We start from the raw sequence: 18094 nt of genomic DNA on the forward strand, positions 1-18094 counted from the left end.
CCCCCCTCCCCCTCCCACTCTAATTCTACCCATCATGCTCTCTGCCCTCCTCCCTCTCTCTCTCTCTCTCTCTCTCTCTCTCTCTTGGAGAGGGCTCTTCAGCCATCATTCTTCCCTTTCTCAATCTTTCACTTTTATCATCCTCGACAATAAGCTCCGCCCCCACACGACCCCCCCCACGTCTGGATTCGGTGAGTCGAGTTCAAGGCTGGACCATTCAACGGAGGAGATGAAACCAAAAGGTGTGTGTGTGTGTGGGGGGGGGGGGGGGGGGGGGGGGAGGGGGTTGATGGAGAGATAGATGGACTGAGAAAAATACTAAAAGGTTGCACTGCAATGTGATGAGCTGTAGAGAGAAATATTGGGCCCCCCTGGGGTCCGGACAGCCCAAACTATGTTGCACTCTGCCCGGAAATCCAGAAAATTGATCTTTTTTTTTTTTGTGTGTGTGTGTGTGGTACAGTACATTGTGCACAGCATCACGTTACCCAATCTGTGTGCTGTCTGTGAAAAAGGAGCATGACGCAGTGCGTGTCCATCACAGCGTCCATCAGACCGAAACGCGCCGCGCGCCGCATCACTTCAGAGAGACAATCAGCCCTTTAGGTTTCAATCATCCAAACGGAGACAATGACATCGTCAGACATTACGAATGGTGTCTCTTCTCACGTGGCGTCTTAGGCCTCGGGCGCATTCCATAATGCGCGTGGCAGGCGGACTCGGACGAACCGCAAAGAGTGCTGGGCTTCTGCTGGATGGGGTTCCTGTAGCTCAGCGTAACAAAAGCCGGGCGGGGCGGATTGTCAAAGTGCAGATAATTGACCCCAGAGGGGGAGCAATCACAGACACTGGGTCGTTAATGCTTTAATAAGGAAGTGTAAATTATCAGGGCTTTGCCTGACATCGCCACCATGCCGCTTAAGGGCAACCGCATAATAGTCAGGGACCAAGGAGCTATTAAAAAGTAAACTATTGTGACCGGGATATGGCTTGAAGAAGCTGGTTCCCCCCTCCGTGGGATGATGTTGTGAGTCGCTGAAGGCGAGGAGGGTTTAAATTCACTTGTTGGCATCATCCGTGGCCTCAATCGTGTTGGTCTGGAACACGTCAAGACCACCGAAAGACAACCACTGCTTTGGTTTAGGTGTTTAATCCCGAAACCTACCGCAGGTCTGAGGATTCCGCGCTAAAAGTGCTGCAAAATAACAACCTCTTTGAGATGGACTCGACGATGACCATGTCAGGCGGAGGACGTCAAAGGTCAAGTGCAACTTAATCTTTTTATCTTACGCTGAGAGTTGAAGGAGCACATGTTATCACTGCATCTTAGTCACGTAAGACAAGGTGGTGAAGTTATCAATTGAGGTTTCAGTGCTCTTCCCCTCACAGACTTTGGCTTAGTGAGCTCTCTGTGGATCCTGAGGGCTACAGACAAGCTTCCGTTCAGTCACAACGCGCGGAGGAAAGAGACAGCAGATCACTAGCAGATGTATGGAGCATTAACAACGCGACACGCAGTGCATTGTGCGCCTGTACCACGCAACACATACAGCTTTTCTACAGAGAGCACGAAGCCCCCCCCCACCTGGTAAAACAACACAATGAATGACTTTCTCATTTCACCAGCGGCTGTGTGTTCTGTCACACTGGTCGTTTCAGCTCATGGGATCAGATACGCTGTGTAGCTTGAAAAAAAAAAATGACCAGCAGACGCGCCTCGCGGCACCTACTGAACGTCCTCACATTTGGGCCCTCACGTTTTCCGATATTTGTCAGGTGGAAACTGGGGATGAAAAATGGCCGTGTTTTTCAATGGAGCCTCATTGCTGAAAAAAAAAATATATATATATGTAGAACACTGATCAACAACGCTAACGGGATACATCACAAGCATCTAAGTAACAATGGCGATGTTCGAGGACGGTTGAGTCAGAGACGCCTTGGAAACGCTTTGGGACTGCGATTCGGCGCTGGCCGAGTACCGAGACCACGGACTGGGCGGCTGAATACAACAAAGACGCAGTCGATTGGATTTGGACGAAGTGAAACAAATAGCTGTGACCCCCCCTCGCCAGTTCAACGGCTGAGCCAATTGGCTAATTTGATCGGTGGGGGCACCTGGATGTATGTCACCTGGATGTCCATTGGAGGTATTTATTCTGTGAGTGTGTGTTTTTTAAAGGTCCATCCCATAATAGCATCCAGGGTTTAGAGCACTTATTAGGCCCGAGGTGGGCTGCAGTAAATAAGGCACAGGGGGGAGAGGACAGGGAAGCGAGTGAGGGAGAGGATGCAAAGTGTTCTGTGTGCAGCCTTCATTAAACCCCTGGACGCACCTGCGGTGCTTTCCATTGGGGGGGCGCGGGAGGATAGACAGAAGATGGGGGGGAGGGGGGGGGGGGGTGTATGGCTGGAGGCACAGCGCCGTGTTGACGATAAAAAAACCAACATTTAAATCCCTCATATTTATCCAGCCTCCCGCAAACACATGGGTCGGATCACGTGGCGGCGGACATCTGCCCGGCAGCGTGACAGCGCCAGAGAGTCGACAGCCTGCATCGTCTGGGTGGCGATTAAGTGGGACGCGGGGCTGTGTTGTGGGCGCGCACACGCACGCACGCAGATGCGCGCACACACACACACACACACAAACGGAGCCCGCGCGTAACTGGATTTGGAGAGTGCAGCTTTGCGTCTCGCGGGGCTGCACACACGCGCGTGCGGGGGCACCGGAGTCGCATTCCCGAACACCGACGGCACTCGGCGTGCTCGTCCCCCCGCAGGCCGCGCGCATCCCCCTCTGTTTCGGACTCCCTTGTGTTTGACATCGACCGGATCTCCGTGAACACCGTGACGCACTTGGCTCCATCCAGCCGCGCGAATGAGGTGGAGAGAAAGTGGAGCGCGGGGTGACCGCTGCTCCGGGGGCCCCGTGCGTCATGTCAGCGAAGGCGTTTAAGCTCTTCACTCCAATCAAGTAAATCCCCCCCCCCCCCCCTCGCCCCCCCCAGAAGAAGGACGCCATGCTACTGCGAAAAATAAAGCCTACTTAATTCCATGTGGGAATTAGGATATTACGATATGGAACCAGCGTGCGCTCTTAAATTATTGCCCCATGACGGTATTTTATATTTATATTCAGGGGACGTTTAGATAAAAGTTGGAAACCTGACAAAGTAAACTCATCCGAAAACTCCTCTATAATAAATAAATAAAAAATAAATAAATAAATAAAAAATCTCAACCCTCAACAGCTGGACGGCAGTCCGTGAAATGCCCCCCCCCGCCCCCCCCCCCCCCTCTGGTTCCCGCGCGCGGTCAGAGGAGGCTGCTGCGCAGTCCGCGGGGAGGACCGGGGGAGCGCGGAAAGTTGGAAACGTGACTCTTACCGTATGATCGCCGTGTCGCCCTGGCGGATGGTGATGTTGTCGGTGGCCCGCTGCATATCCACGCTCCGCACGGGGAACCCTGTGGGGATGAGACACAGCAGTCTGAAAAGAGAAGCCTGCAATTGCCTCCAACACGATTTGCGCCCGACTTGCATCGTAGAGCACAGGCGCGCGCGCGCTTCTCGGTGCTATAGATCCAAGGGGGGGAAAAAAAAAACCCAAAACAAAAACAAGAGTGTGTCCAGACAACGCGGGATGCCCGTAGGTCCAATGCGATGCTACGGGGTCCCCTGGATACTTTCAGCGCGCGAGTGTAGTCCACTGATGCGTAATGCGCTCTGCGTAAAGGGACGGACACCTACTGCGATGGAGAGAGGCAGGCTTCTGTTCATCCAGTCTCCCCCCGCCCCCCCCCCCCCCTTCCTCTCTCTCTCTCTCTCTCTCTCTGATTATACAGCCGTCTCGCTGTGAATCTCCCTTTATTGGTTGTCAGGACAACAGCACCACCTGAGGTCCCTTTCAGTAAGACACAACCGAGTGCAACTGGCTAAAGAAGCAAAACGGAAAAAAAGGTTCCTGTGTGTCAGGACACACAACAATGAAGTGGCCCCAGAGAATAACCAATGGTCTATATATAGGATTTATAGGATACAGGTCCCTGGAGAGAAGGCCAACATCTGGTCACCATTGTGATGTGATGAGAGTTAATGATTCAATCCATTACAAAACGTTCAGTGTGCTGTTTAAACTTAACCAAGTCTATCATTTTGTCAAAATGGTCTAAATGATAGAAATGATGTTCTATTATGTGCATCGTGAACAAGGAGGCCAGCGTGGCTCCGCAGGCCATTACATCCACTTCCACCCACAGCGCGGAGAGCCGCGTTTCTGTCCAATTCGACGGAAACGTGAACACAAAAGCAGCCTCTGAACTCAGCGCCTGCCAATCAAGCAGCGGCTTAATGGCTCGTTCCACGATGCGTTCAATGAACTACGGAGGAACAATGAAGTCTGAGCGTCTTATTGGATGAAATGAAATGCATTAATACTAATGAGAAAAGTTCTTGTTTTGTCATTAGTACCGTAGATGGTCTCGATACCATATAAGACTTGACCCCCCCCCCCCACCCCCTCTCTCTCACACACTCAACTGTAAACATGCGGCGATCAGTAATCCTGTTGTGGAGCCTTTTATTTCCAGCATCAGCAGATCCTCAGCACCCGATCAGAGCAAAGCCTCGTTTGACAGACCATCTCGGGTAGTGCACGGTTCATGAAAGAGAGCGTGCACGAGGCCACTTAAAAAACAGGCACTTCGAGGCTCGACAGTGGGGGGGAGGGGGGTGTGGGGGGGGGGGGATACAGGAACAGCTCCCGAGGCTCAACGCCACGTGTCTTTCGGTGTAAAAACTCTCGAGTGGCGTGCGTGTACTTGGGTTAAATCTTCTTGGTGGGGAAGAAAACGCAGAACACACAGACATCCTGTAGGCTGGAAGACAGGGGGGGGGCATGGCGGTGGGGGGGCACAAGGGTTAATGTGCCATTAACAACGGGGGCTGGTTAGCTGTTAGCATTGGACACTTCTCAACGACTCCACAGGTCAAATTCTTTTGTTAGTCATTAGACACAAGGATACAAATCACATGATGATACTCAAACAGTATGAAGACAACTAACTTATTGTGTGAAAAATGGATTTATGCTGGATTTAAACCTGCACATGTTGGTTTGTTAGCGACAAGATGTGCGTCAAAGGGCAGTTACTATAAAGGGATTTCATCCATACCAGATGAGATGGATGGTTCCTAACAAGCCCCTCTTTGGTGCATCCATTAAACCGTCACAAAGCGCAGGAGAACGACATCACCGTGGCTTTGGGGGGGGAGGGGGGGGGGGGGTCTTGAATGAGAGACAAGGCTTCACATCACCTCATGACACCCGCCCACCCCGTGATTCCATCAGTATCACCTGGACCCGTCACCGCTGCCTGGATTCCATCACTTTGCCGTTTCTGTCGTCATCCGGACGTGATGACAGTTGACGACAGTTTGACGTGTTTTACATAACGCAGCGCGTTCAAGTCAGAGTGGTTAATTGAAAAAAGGCCCTGCATTGATTTTAATTAAACTAAGTTTTCCCCCCCAGAGAAGAAAAGTTGTTTGACATTCAATCAATTGATCTCCAGCAATAAAAAAAAGTACAGCATCAGTTAAAAGTCGATATGAGAAGTAGGACATATTAATGGTGCCTCCATCTTTAGTGCATTACCAGCATGCATTGCAGGATAAGAGGTTCACAGAGGCAAATAAAGGTCAAGTACTGTTGATTCTTGGATATTGCTCCCCCCCCCCCCCCGAGTGAAACCCCAGAAATACTCATCTCATTCCGTTTGATATCCTCTGATCAGAAAACAACGTCATCCGCGTGATGTCATCGACCTTCTCTACCAAAATACCCAAGTTGTTCCTTGAACCCCGTCCCCTGACACACAGTCCGTTGTCACCAGGGGTGTGTTTGTGTGTGCCACTGTGGATTTTGTTCATTCCCGGAGCCCATATTGGTCTATGAAACGCAAACTGAGAAAAGTTCCAACGAGAGGGAGGATCTATAATGAGATTCTGATTCTTCACCCACCTCCACAGGGCTTTGTCTCACCTCCGCATGAAAACCTGAGATTAGAAGATCAATGAGCCAAGAATTCGGGTTGTTTAAACAAGAGTAGGCTGCCTCAGAATGTGCCCCCCCCCCCCCCGCGCACACACACATACATACATACACACACACAGGTGATAAGAGTGTGTGGAACAAATACACCGAGACAAGAGATTAAAAAACACGATGACTTATCTTCTCTTAAATATAGTGCAGAACTTGGCCCGGTGTTCAAAAGCTCGGCCTCGGCAGTAAAAGGATCCCCGGCACACACTCAGCGCTGTCCAAACACACACACACACACACACACGTTTGGCCTGAAGCCCCTTGCTGACCTTCCGCCTTTCCCTTCATCAGCAGGAACTGAGGCGCCGCAAAAACAGCTTTGGGACCGAAGCACTTTGGTTAATGAAGAATAGATGGAAAAATCTTAGATTAGCATCATGGGCTCGTGTTCTTCGTGTCCCAAAGAAGTCCGCTTATACTCGAGTGAGACGACACACTCCGAAGGACACACTAAGCTGGATAGAAGTCCTCGTAAGTCGGCGTGTAAGCTGACGAGTGATTGCGATGCTGTTGTGTTCGAGCCGCGCTGCGAGCCGGTTTACGCTTAACGAGGCGCTTTGAGTCCAGGTTTTTTTTTCTTTCTTTTTTTTTCTTTTTCTCGTAGCCTCAAACTTTCCATCAACGCGAGCTCGGGCCGAACGCTGACGTGGTCCAGAGCCCAAACATTCCATCAATGAGTGGGAGAGCATTTTCACTCCTGTGGGAATCAGACCTTTTGGGGGGTTTTTAAGATGAGGGACGGTGATCCACGTGCTGCACCTCGTGGTCTCTTTGAGGACATTTCAATGCCTGCATCGAAGCATCGTCCCTTGACGTGAAAGGTGTTTGTTTATTAGTCCTCTCGCTCCATGTCCCTCATAATGAAATCCATGGTACGAAGGTAAACTGCATCTCTGGGCTGAACTGCCTCCTATGAGCCAAAATCGAAACGTTTGACCTCCGCCTCAATGCACCACCCAACACCTCCACACTCTTCTTGCAAAACAGATTGCACTGAGTTGGCCCCCGAGGGCCCCCCCCCTCTTGATATGCAGTACCTGCAGCCCGATAGACGGATGCAGCTCTATGCGAACCGTGACGTGCGCACTCTTTACTTCAGGTTCCTGGTCGTCTGTGTGACTCATCTGCTAAATTATGGACGACTAATTAGGACCTTCAAAGGGTGTGCACACATACACACACACACACACACACACACACACCACCGGGGACTGTCAGCTTCAATGGAAAGCAAAGGTGGGACGTTTGCCTCATGCGCCCCGATTCACTCTTTTTAATTACATCCTGTAAACTTCAAGAGATGCAAAGGAACGAGCGTGCGGAGTAAACCCGCCAAGGCTCCTCGGAAACTCCCAGTTTATTAATTTATGGTGCAGATCTAAATAAATTATACTTTCCTCTCGCAGGTATTGATCCCACAGCAGCCAGAGGCAATGGAAATGATTCTTATAGCAGTCACTTTACGGCGGGTGGAACACGTACCAGAAGCTCAAAAACCTGCCAGAATTGAACTTATCTGACCTTTTTTTTGTTTATTATTTAGTCCGCATGTAATATTTTGAATGGAATCCATAACAGCTCTGAAAGATCTTTTTTTTTTTTAAATCAACCTGTAAAGGCGTTGCATATTACAGATGCAAACACAGCATGTTCTTGCAGCACCGGTATTTCCTGCCAAGTGTTTGAAGCCCAGCAGCACCATTAGAAGTTAAAAGGCCAAAGAAAATTGCATGGAATTGGACCACTGAAAAGGCGCCGAGGTGCTGCTAAACAGGACTTAATCCATGAGTAATTGGGTAAAATGGCTCAAAACCCACACAAGAGTGTCTGCGCAAGCTTAACCAAAACTACACATGTAAAAGGGCCCCCAAGGAGTGGGTAAACACGTGCACATACATGCACAAATCCCAAATGCGCGCGCCCCCCCCCCCCACCGTCTTCTCCCTCCGCTCCCACTCACATCTATCGCATCCTTTTCTGCTATTTCTCACGGGCGGAGATGGATACCTGAAGTGGGTTCGCGTGACCTGGATGGGATTCTCCCCGAGGAGCAGAGACCCCCCCCCCCCGCAGGCGTATCCGCAGGCTCTGCCCTTTAATTTGCATCCTCTCCCTCTGTTCTGCTAATTAAAAAGCCACGGACAAGGAGCCACGGTAATTGAGACCCCCCCCCCCCCCTGTGACTCATCCCTATCTCCTTCTTCCTTACACTTTCCTCACTTCCTCTTCATCATTGGTCCAGGGGTAACGGAAATGATTAAGAGAGAAGGAATTGCCCAAAGCTACGTCAACAACAAGCCAACAGGAAAACTTTGAATCGCTTATTAGAGAAGCTGCAGGAGCTTTATTATCTAATAATATATATTACACTGGAATCTCTTCTGTAAACCTCCCCTGGCAGGAGTGTCCCTGGTGAATTGCAGGGTAAATGTGTAAAGCAAAGGGGGGTCGACGCAGCACCCTGGAATCTCAGCTATTACATGCATGATGTTGCATTGCATAAGCATGCTCTGAAGTGGACTGTTACACAAACATCACAGTCCGACGTGCATGCTGCTGCAGCCTGAGCCTGGACTGAAGAACTGAAGGACAACACCAGTTTGTCATTGGCGGGCCTCGGTATTACAGTTTTTTTCCAGGCGTTTTGGTATCAAAGCTCCCCCCCCCCTCTTGACTTATATTCATGTTGTTTGCAATGGATTCCAGTGGTAAGTCGGCAACATCTATGGCAGTGGTTCTCAACTGGTTCTGGCTCCGGGACCCACCATCAGCCCTTAATGACGAGCCGTGACCCAAAGCGAGGAACATTCTCAACTTCTCAAATTTATTCAAAATCAAGTTCATAAGCTGAATTTTATATTTTATATTCAGGATGTTCAATTATCCTAAAAACCCAACGTCTCCCCCATATCAGAATGGTTTGACCCAACCCGGCACACGCTGCTGAAAACATGGACGGAAGAGTCGGCAAAAAAAACAACACTCCGCTGCCTTAAAAAAGTCCTTTCAAAATAAAATCACAGGATGAATTTTTTTGTGATTTTTATTTTTTTTATTCTAATTTTTATGCAAAGGCCCGGGACCCATTAAAAACGGGTCCGCGACCCACCAGTTGAGAATCACTGATCTAAAGCAACATCGTAAGCCTCCAGCAGAGAAAACCCCCTCTTCAGGGATTGAACACAGATTTACAGTCTTTTAAGTCTTCAGGTCAAAAGACCTTCTAAAAAAAGAGCAAGAAATATACTAAAAATCTCGCCAAATAAGAATTACAACAACAAGTAAATATAATAAACCTGAGCGCACCGACCAATGAACTGACATTTCAGTCCACGGCAGATTTAGATCATAGTGTGGAATATAGTTCCACCAACACAGGCTTTGGTTTAGATGATCTTATCAACCAAGACAAACCAAAGCAAACCGAAAAGATAAGAACAGAATGCGGTGCGTTCATATAAAGTACAACGGTCTTTCCAGGTGCACTATAATTGAAAAGATTAAACGTAGAAGTGCAGTAATATCCTAATCCCTCTGAAGCTATCGGTCTAATTCTTTTTTGTGTGTGTGTGTGTGTGTGTGTGTAGTTTGCCACGTGAACGTTACGTGACTTTAAAACGGGCCGTAGCTTCTTGTCGCCGCTGCTGAGAAGCTGGATAAGGAGGGATGGAGAGAAGGAGAGAGGAGGTGCAGAGGAAAACTGGGGAAGGTCAGGAGGGAGTAGAGGTGACCTGATTCACACACACACACACACAGGAGCATCCTCACCAACCACCATCCGTCTCTGCATCGCATCATCGTTCCCGGCGCCGCCGTAATGACCCGCAGAGCATCCGAGGTGCGGGTCATCCACCTGCGGGTCATCCACCTGCGGGTCATCCACCTGCGGGTCATCCACCTGCTGCTGGACAGCTGGCGGGATTTGATTTGATGGAAAACAAAGACGCGGTAGAGATCACGGCTCGGATCTGCCCGGGTTGCACGAACTCGGAACGTTTGTGTCACGACGCGATCACTGGGGACGACGTGACGGACCCGAGACTGGAGGGGGGGCGGGGCCCTGAACATGACAAACATGACACTGCACACCTGGCATCAGGCTGCTGATTGCCATGAAACGGCTGAGCTGCAGCACAAGGGACGGTTTTCATTTGTTTGCGTGGCTCAGTGCCGTTTGCAGCCTTGGGTGGTTTGCAAAAAAAAAAAAACGAGGCTAGAATCTCTACAAGGTTCATCGGACGTGGACGCAAACACACACACACACACACACACAGAAACTAAAGCTTCGAGTCAGCGCTTTAATCTCAAAGCTTTTCTTGTTTTCGGTGCAATTTAAACTTGCAGCGGTACAGAAAGCGGGAATGTCCTCACGCGTAACGCGTGCGCTGCATTTCCTGCGCCGTAAAGACTCTCACGAGTCCCTAAGCAGCGTCGATAAGATGCCAGCATAATAGTGTGTGTGTGTGTGTGTGTGTGTGTGTGTGTGTGTGTGTGTGTGTGAGAGAAGTGAAGGGGGAACCGTTCCCTCGCATCCTGTGAGAGCCGAACCGCTAAAGTGTGGATTTACTCTCCTCAAACGCGTCGGCTGGATTTGGTTTAAGTCGTTTTCATGAAAAAAAAAAAAAGATTCCCACCAGATTGTTTTTTTTTTTTTTAATGCATATCCTACTCATCACTTTCAGGAACTGCAAGTCAACCTCTGCACTTTTGGTTCATCTCTGAACTACTTAGAACAAAAGCTTCAGCAAACTATGAAGGACTCGGAAACACACACACACACACGCACACACACCCAATTGGGCCCTGATGCTTTTGTTTACGCGGTTAATATTTCATGATCCCATCAGGGTCACCCACAATCCAAACAAACAGAGAGCTCAGACTTCTATCGACGGGCCCATTTCGGATGCAGTCTGAGAAGAGAGCGTCAGATTAGTCGGCTGATATCAGCGAAATGTTGTAGTTAAGAGGGACATGAACTCAGAGAATGTTGCTGCGTCTACAAGGTCTACCTTCGTTGTGAGGAGCAGGACACCCTGCTGAAGAACTAATAGACCAATGTGGAAATGTTTTAGCTTTTTTAAATTTGCATGAAAAATGTATTGTTCCTAATGCTGTTTTTACAGCCAAAGCGCTGTGACTTTTAAATTTAAAAATGGAGGCAGTGTAGCAAAGGATTTTGAGTATACTCGGCAGTAAAATTTGATAAGTTGAGAAACTGCTGCAAAGCTGGTTGATCTAAATACTCCAAAAAGCTTTGCAGCTGGTTGCTTAACTACTTTTTTAGAGCGTATGCGGCGTGCGCTGCTGCTGCTGCTGCTGACCACTTGGGAGGAAGACGTAGCGGTAACTACTTTGGGATTAATCATATATGAGCAGGGCTTGGATGCCCCTCGCCGGCTGCCAAACTCCATCAGCGACGGTGCATCATCCACTGACTCTGATGCGCGGACTGAAGGGGTTCAGCTGAATCACATGGCTGACGCCATATTGATTACACATTAGAAACTCTGCGTGTCACAACAGGCCTCCTCTATGCACGTGCAAATATTGCTGCAACCTATTAGCTATACTTCTAAAAACCTATTTACATACAATTCAGATACAGACATTTCGGTGAAATATTGCGCGCAGGGTTTTAATGTGAAGGACAACAAACACAATGTGTCCTAATAATAAACACTGTTTAAACCAGTGGGTCGCGAGCCTTTGCATGGGAAAATAAAAATTAGAATAATAATTTTTTTTAAAAATCGCAAAAAAATGTATCCTGTGATTTTATTTTGAAAGGACTTTTTTAAGGCAGCGGAGTGTTGTTTTTTTTGCCGACTCTTTCGTCCATGTTTTCAGCAGCGTGTGCCAGGTTGGGTCAAACCATTCTGATATGGGGGAGACGTTGGGTTTTTAGGATAATTAAACATCCTGAATATAAAATTCAGCTTATGAACTTGATTTTGAATAAATTTGAGAAGTTGAGAATGTTCCTCGATTTGGGTCGCGGCTCGTCATTAAGGGGTGATGGTGGGTCCCGGAGCCAGAACCAGTTGAGAACCACTGGTTTAAACAAGGGGGTCCCTCTGCTTGTGCTGCTTTAGACTGAGAACTCTCACGTGGAAACGTCGTTTTTTTCTTTATGTCATCAAAAGCAACACAGTTTGGCCCCAATTAAGCCCATTTTCAAATGTGCAAAGTCCTAAAAGTCAGTAGATGGGGCTGTGATTGTGTTTGTATCCTTCTGAACAAACACAAAAACCAGACAAAACCAGCAAGGCCTGAAATCCGTTCACATTCCATCAGCACAATTAGAAGAAAGAAGAGCGAGAGAGATCTGCAGAATGGGACGAGGAACATCTCGAGCTGCCAGCGTGCTGCAAACAGCCCCCCTCAAAGTGAGCTCTGACTCCGCAATGCAAATAATGAACCACCGGAAGAGAATGAGTGAATTCAGAGGGAATATTAAATTCCTTTGGGATATAATCACACGGGGTCAGTTTTGGTTCCAGTCTCCCTGGACTAAGTCTTGTGTAGGCGTCATGAGAAAGAACATTAAACGCTGCGCAGCCTGCCTTTATTTTCTCAGCGTGGTGGAATAATTGATCTGATTTTATTCCTTCGAACAAGCCGAGAATGTTTAATTTTGTCGGGAACGAGCTCTGAAATTGCTGCTGACAAAGCAGTCTCCGAAATGAATTCATTTCCTATTGATCCTGATGGAAACCACATGCTCAGCAATGGCCTCCGTCTTTAATCATTTTAATTGTGCTCCGGCTTTTAGAGAAACGAAGCTCAAGCAATAGAAAAAACAATCAAACTGTCAACTTTATATTTTTTAAATCCCCAAAAATCAGAATTGGTTTGTTAGGAACGAGTAATATTGTTGGACTTTAAAAAGACAACTCTGTCATTATTGATATGAAACACAAGCCACATCTTTGAATCTATTTTCATATCAGGGACACTTTGAGTCCTTTTAAGCGTCTTTATTACCAAGCGGCGGGAGGCGTAATGTCTTGAAAAGGCGATTCTCAAATTATGACACGCAATCCAAATCAAAGAAAGTTTTTTTTTTTAAAGAACTTTCAACTTCTCAATTGAGTCTGTTTGCGAAAAACAACAAATAATCTACCCATGCAGCAACAAAGAGGTTACACTAAAACATAATGACCCATATGAAGCAATAATGTTAAGATGACGCGCTGCACTGCGAACGAGGCCTAAGCTCCACAAATTTTTTAAAACCAAAATCCTAATTTTTCTATATATCTTTTTATCGTTTTCGCTCCTTATTCATTAAACATGTTTGAATTTAAAAAAAAGGGAGCTAAATTATTAAACACTCTAACTACATACGGTATGAATCAAAGAAGTTTCATGGTGATTTAATGAATGGCTTTTTATCATTCTTTGTCCCAATTTGTCCTTTTTGTATTTGGCCAACATGCCGCTCATTTTTAATTCTCTTTGTTGGACTCATCACAACTATTGTGCAGAGAAGAGGGACCACAAGGGAACAACAAAGGAACTCGCCTGGTCCAAAAATACTATCAGTGAGATTGAATGTGCAGCTGTGATGTCACACCAAGCCGAACCTTCCTTTAAAACCGCTCTACTAATTTAAAAAAAAGAACTATAAAAAAAAAAAAGTAAAGCACTTTGCAAACAGTATGTTGTGTTTGATACGTGCAGATTACAGCTGTTACGTGACGCCGAATGCTCCAACCATGCTTCATTCTCTGCTTTTTGGATTTTTCTGTAAACACCTCTTGTGAATTGGATATTTTCTTCTTCTTTTTTTGGGGGGGGGGGGGCAACACTGTACTTTGCAATGTTTGGTCGTCAAGACTTTTCCGGCAATCACAGCCCGGCAACAGTGTGAGCACAACAACGCGCTGCAATCACACGCCTCTGATTACGGGGCGACTGAGCTGAACAGAAAGGAGCTTGTCACCCCCCCCCCACCTTGACAACCTCAAGCAACAGACAGGAGGTGTAGGATCCAGCGGCCCGCCGTGTGTGTGTGTCCCCGAAGACACGCAGCCACAAACCTTTTTCACATTTTGTGCCAGTGGGGTCCATTCCGTGATCCAGATGTGAACCGTCATATCTGAATATAACCCCCAGTGAAACAGTGGTTGGACCGGGTCTTGTTTGTGTCAGCTCGGTGCGGAGATGAGGTCAAAGTGAAGGGATGTGAGGGATCAGGGGGCGTGTGCTCCAGCACTCTGAGTGGTAAAAGATTAATTCCCCCCCCCCCCCCCCCTGCAGCTGGTCTCACCAGGAAGGAATGTCAGTATCTATTCGGTGAAGCTCGTCCTCCAGCTGCTGCGCCCGAAAGAGGTTCTGATCCGCTGGGGGTGCTGCTCTCCGAACCTTTGAATGACAACTGTTGTGCACTCCCTCCGTCGGAATGCTGCTGCAATTCAGCCGAGTTATTGATCAGAGAATCACATAATGAATGAGTGCATCTGCAGTAACGACGGATGGTTCCAGAATGGCATTGTTTCTAAAACGAAGCCCTGAGTTTTACACTGCCTGTCCACGTGTAGCTGTTGCAGACCTCTTCTTCCTTGCAAGAAATGAACGGAAAATGCAACATTGATTCACAAGAGACTTTACAGCTGATTCCCGATTGCATGAGAAAATCTTCCACAACAGTGGGGGGAAATAAATGTGGAATGTGAGCGATATAGTGACAGTGTCTGAATGTGCTGTTCAGAGCTGCTAATCACGCATCTCGTTCACTCGGGTGCAGCGCCGCACGGGCCGACACGAGCAATAGATGCAAATATATAATCGACGTGCCGGAGTGCGTTTCATGCATGCGCAACCCCCCCCTCCCCCTCTCCCCCCCGAAACTCTGAAGTTCTATGAATAATGGAATTGTTTTGAATTCCGCGGCTCTGAACGTCGGAATGAATTTATGGTGGGTGCAGAATATGAAAGATGAGGGTGGTCCTGGGTGGCTCCTCCTCCCTCTGGTGAACATCAAGTTCAAGACACACACGCAGGCCCTTTAGCACCATCAGCTGATTCGTGGCGTTTATCACAAAGGTAGATCCAGGGGTGTTTGTTGACATTTTAAGACGTCATAGGGTAAACTACTTTAGGGTAAACTACTTTATTAGTTATTTTGGACCAGGGTGCTGTTGTGGAAGAGTAAAACACAGGGAGAAACTAACCCAGGATCATAACTTTGGGTCATCTTTTAAAAGCCAACATTTCCAGATATATTCCATGAGCACATTGCTTTCTTCAGTGCCGGCGGGTTGGATGTGTGTGCTCAAGCATGTCCGTCCGTACCTGTGTATGAACATGCTTTAATCTACTGATCACGGCAGAAGTTCCAATTCAAGAAACAGAGATCTGTCTGCTGGCTTCGATGGGAGTAAACTCATAATTAGCTCATGGGGGGAGCTGCATTCATTTATCGTCCATGAAATTGCATATAATGGGAATTTGCTGTGGCCTATGCCCTGATTGTGTTTCCCCCCCGAGCAGAAGCGGAGGCAGATGGAATTAGAGTCAGGGTGTGTAGGGTGTGAGGTAAGAGGGGCCGAGGAAGGGCAGATCTGAGGGGGGGGGGGGGGCGTACTCGGGTACATTAGAGCACAACATTATGTCCCCCATTACACTGCTAATTCACGGTGGGGGAGAAAGGAGGAAGCTGGGAGGCGGGGTCAGAGTGATTCCACTGCTGAGAAAACGACAAGTCGCTCGCTTCCAGTGAGCCACGGACATCGCGCAGGCGTCCGCCGCCTTCAGCGCCTTCAGAGCTCTCTGCACGGCTCTTTAAGAGTTCACCCCCGTCCCGAAAGACGGCATCGAGCCAGGGCTTAGCCACGTCCCTCGACGACGCTCCCTGCATCACAAAGTGGTCGGCTTGGGCCGCGGTGTGAAGAGGTGGAGAGAGAGAGAGAGAGAGAGAGAGAGAGAGAGAGAGAGAGAGAGAGAGAGAGAGAGAGAGAGAGAGAGAGAGAGAGAGAGAGATGCCACATTCTTCCACACTAACTGCTGCAGGTACACATGCAGCCACAGCTACAGTATATAGATCACATGTGCTCCATATTTAAACATGACTGCATGTGTGCTAACACTGTTTGGAAGTGATACACAGTAGTGAAATCGTAGCATTGTTTGAAGTCCGCATTAACACACACACACACACACACACACACACACACACACACAGGCCCCAGCTGGATTAGGCTGACCTGCATTGTATCAACACTATCCAAGAGGCAGCAGAGTCACGGTGCTGGGAGCAGCCCGACAACCTCCATTTCCTGCCTGCAGTTCAAACAGAGACGCACACACACACACACACACACATTCACACAGAAACCAACACACTCCAAGGGAGGGCAAATTTTTCGGGAGGAATAACGATTGCTCAGAGAACTCGGTGTCCCCATAATGTCAGAGTCAAATACGGACCGGAAAGCCTTTTTACTCCCGACAGGTGAGGGGAACCACGTCTGTGTGTGTGTGTTGTGTCTGTGTGTATTCAGAGCCTTTCATCATGCACCATAATTACACGTATTTGACGGTGGTATTACAGGAATTACATCGACGAGACGGTGCATCACCTCGGAGAAGACGCTGACGCCTGCGTCTTCTTGTGTGTCAGATTTAAAGGAAGATTGGCGACTGTTGCCATTGTGTTTCGAAGAAATCATCAAGTTTCTTTTTCTTTTCTTTAATACACGCAGTGTTGTAATTGTTTTGCTGCTGAACTCAACATTGAAAAACTTCTCCACAAGAAGAATGACAGAATTAATGATTATGTCAAAACGATATGTGATTCCTTTATAGAATTATAAATGATAAATGTCTGACAGGACAGAACCAAAGAAAGACTAACGGGATATTGTTATTGGAACGACATGAGTCAGGAGTAGACACTTTGTAAATGATTGTCACGCCTTTATGGCTTCATTGGCTGCACACTGTGTTCAGTAATGAGAAACAGTGGAGGAAGAGCAGTGTGACCAACAACAACGTTCACATGTGATGATCAACGGGCGTCTGAACCCAACCCAATGCTTTTAAGTCATATTATTTCCCTGTTGCGGCAGCAAGCATCAGGGAAATAATATGAAACCTAATTGAGTCGTCCCCCCCCCCCCCCCCCCCTCCGGTGTAAGCGCGCATCCTCAAGGTCTCGGAGTTCCTTTTCGGCCTTTTTAATACGACAGTCTCTTTGATTCATCATTCAAGCATCGCCTTTTAAAAATGAAGTCACGGCGCTGCAGCCGATTAGCCGCCGCCCCCCCGCGGTCCTCCGGGGGAAATGAAAGGAGACGAGGGAGCGATAGGGGCACAGGTGGAAGGGAGATCGCAAAAAACGGCATAAGTGATAAAAACTGGATGGAAAATGACAGTGAGGGGTAGTGGAGAAAAGAGGATGAGAGTGTTTATGGGGGTGGGAGGGGGGGGGGGGGGAGAGAGGAGAGATGCAGCACTGGCTGATGAAGAGAGATAACAGGAAGGAGAAGGAGGAGAGACAGTGAGCCACGGACAGAGAGGGCAAGTCGACAACAAATAAGCCGTGGATACAGAGAGAAGATACAGTGAACATGGAGGGGCAGATAGCCAAAGAGGGGAGGAACAAGGTGGGTGGGTGGGGTGGGGGGGGTTAACCCTCTGGATCCAATCCCACCCCCATCAGTCAGAAGAAGAGAGTGCTGTTCTTTGATCCTGAACACTTTGAACATTCTGTCAGCCTTGTACTTTTACACCAATGAAGAAGAACGTGGGAGGAGGGGGGGGGGGGGCTTCTACCATAACTCTTCACATGCTTGTATGTCACGCATCCGAGGTAAGGAAGGCCGAATGTGAGGGGAGAGCTGCTAAAAGCCGCGGAGGAACGGGAGGAAAATGGAGAAAGAAAAGGGAGGAATGAGAGATACAAATAAACATAATCTGCCCCCCCCACAGCTCCCCCCCCCCACACACACACACACAAAAAGTGAAGCATAATAGAGAAC

The 18094-nt window shown here is 48.1% G+C and overlaps 1 protein-coding gene across 2 annotated transcripts in view; it reads right to left on the minus strand.

The window, feature by feature from the left end:
* lsamp (limbic system associated membrane protein) overlaps positions 1-18094 on the minus strand; it is a 222624-nt gene that overhangs the window by 58610 nt on the left and 145920 nt on the right. The window contains exon 2 of one of the 2 annotated variants that reach the window (XM_037478349.2): positions 3390-3468. In XM_037478349.2, the coding sequence (XP_037334246.1) occupies positions 3390-3468 (79 nt within the window). Of the gene's footprint in view, positions 1-3389; positions 3775-18094 lie in introns of those variants that run through there. The other variant, XM_037478261.2, reaches the window with a different exon arrangement.

The sequence above is a fragment of the Pungitius pungitius genome, chromosome 3 (genome assembly GCF_949316345.1).
Source record: "Pungitius pungitius chromosome 3, fPunPun2.1, whole genome shotgun sequence".
In the NCBI taxonomy this organism is placed as follows: Eukaryota; Metazoa; Chordata; class Actinopteri; order Perciformes; family Gasterosteidae; genus Pungitius; species Pungitius pungitius.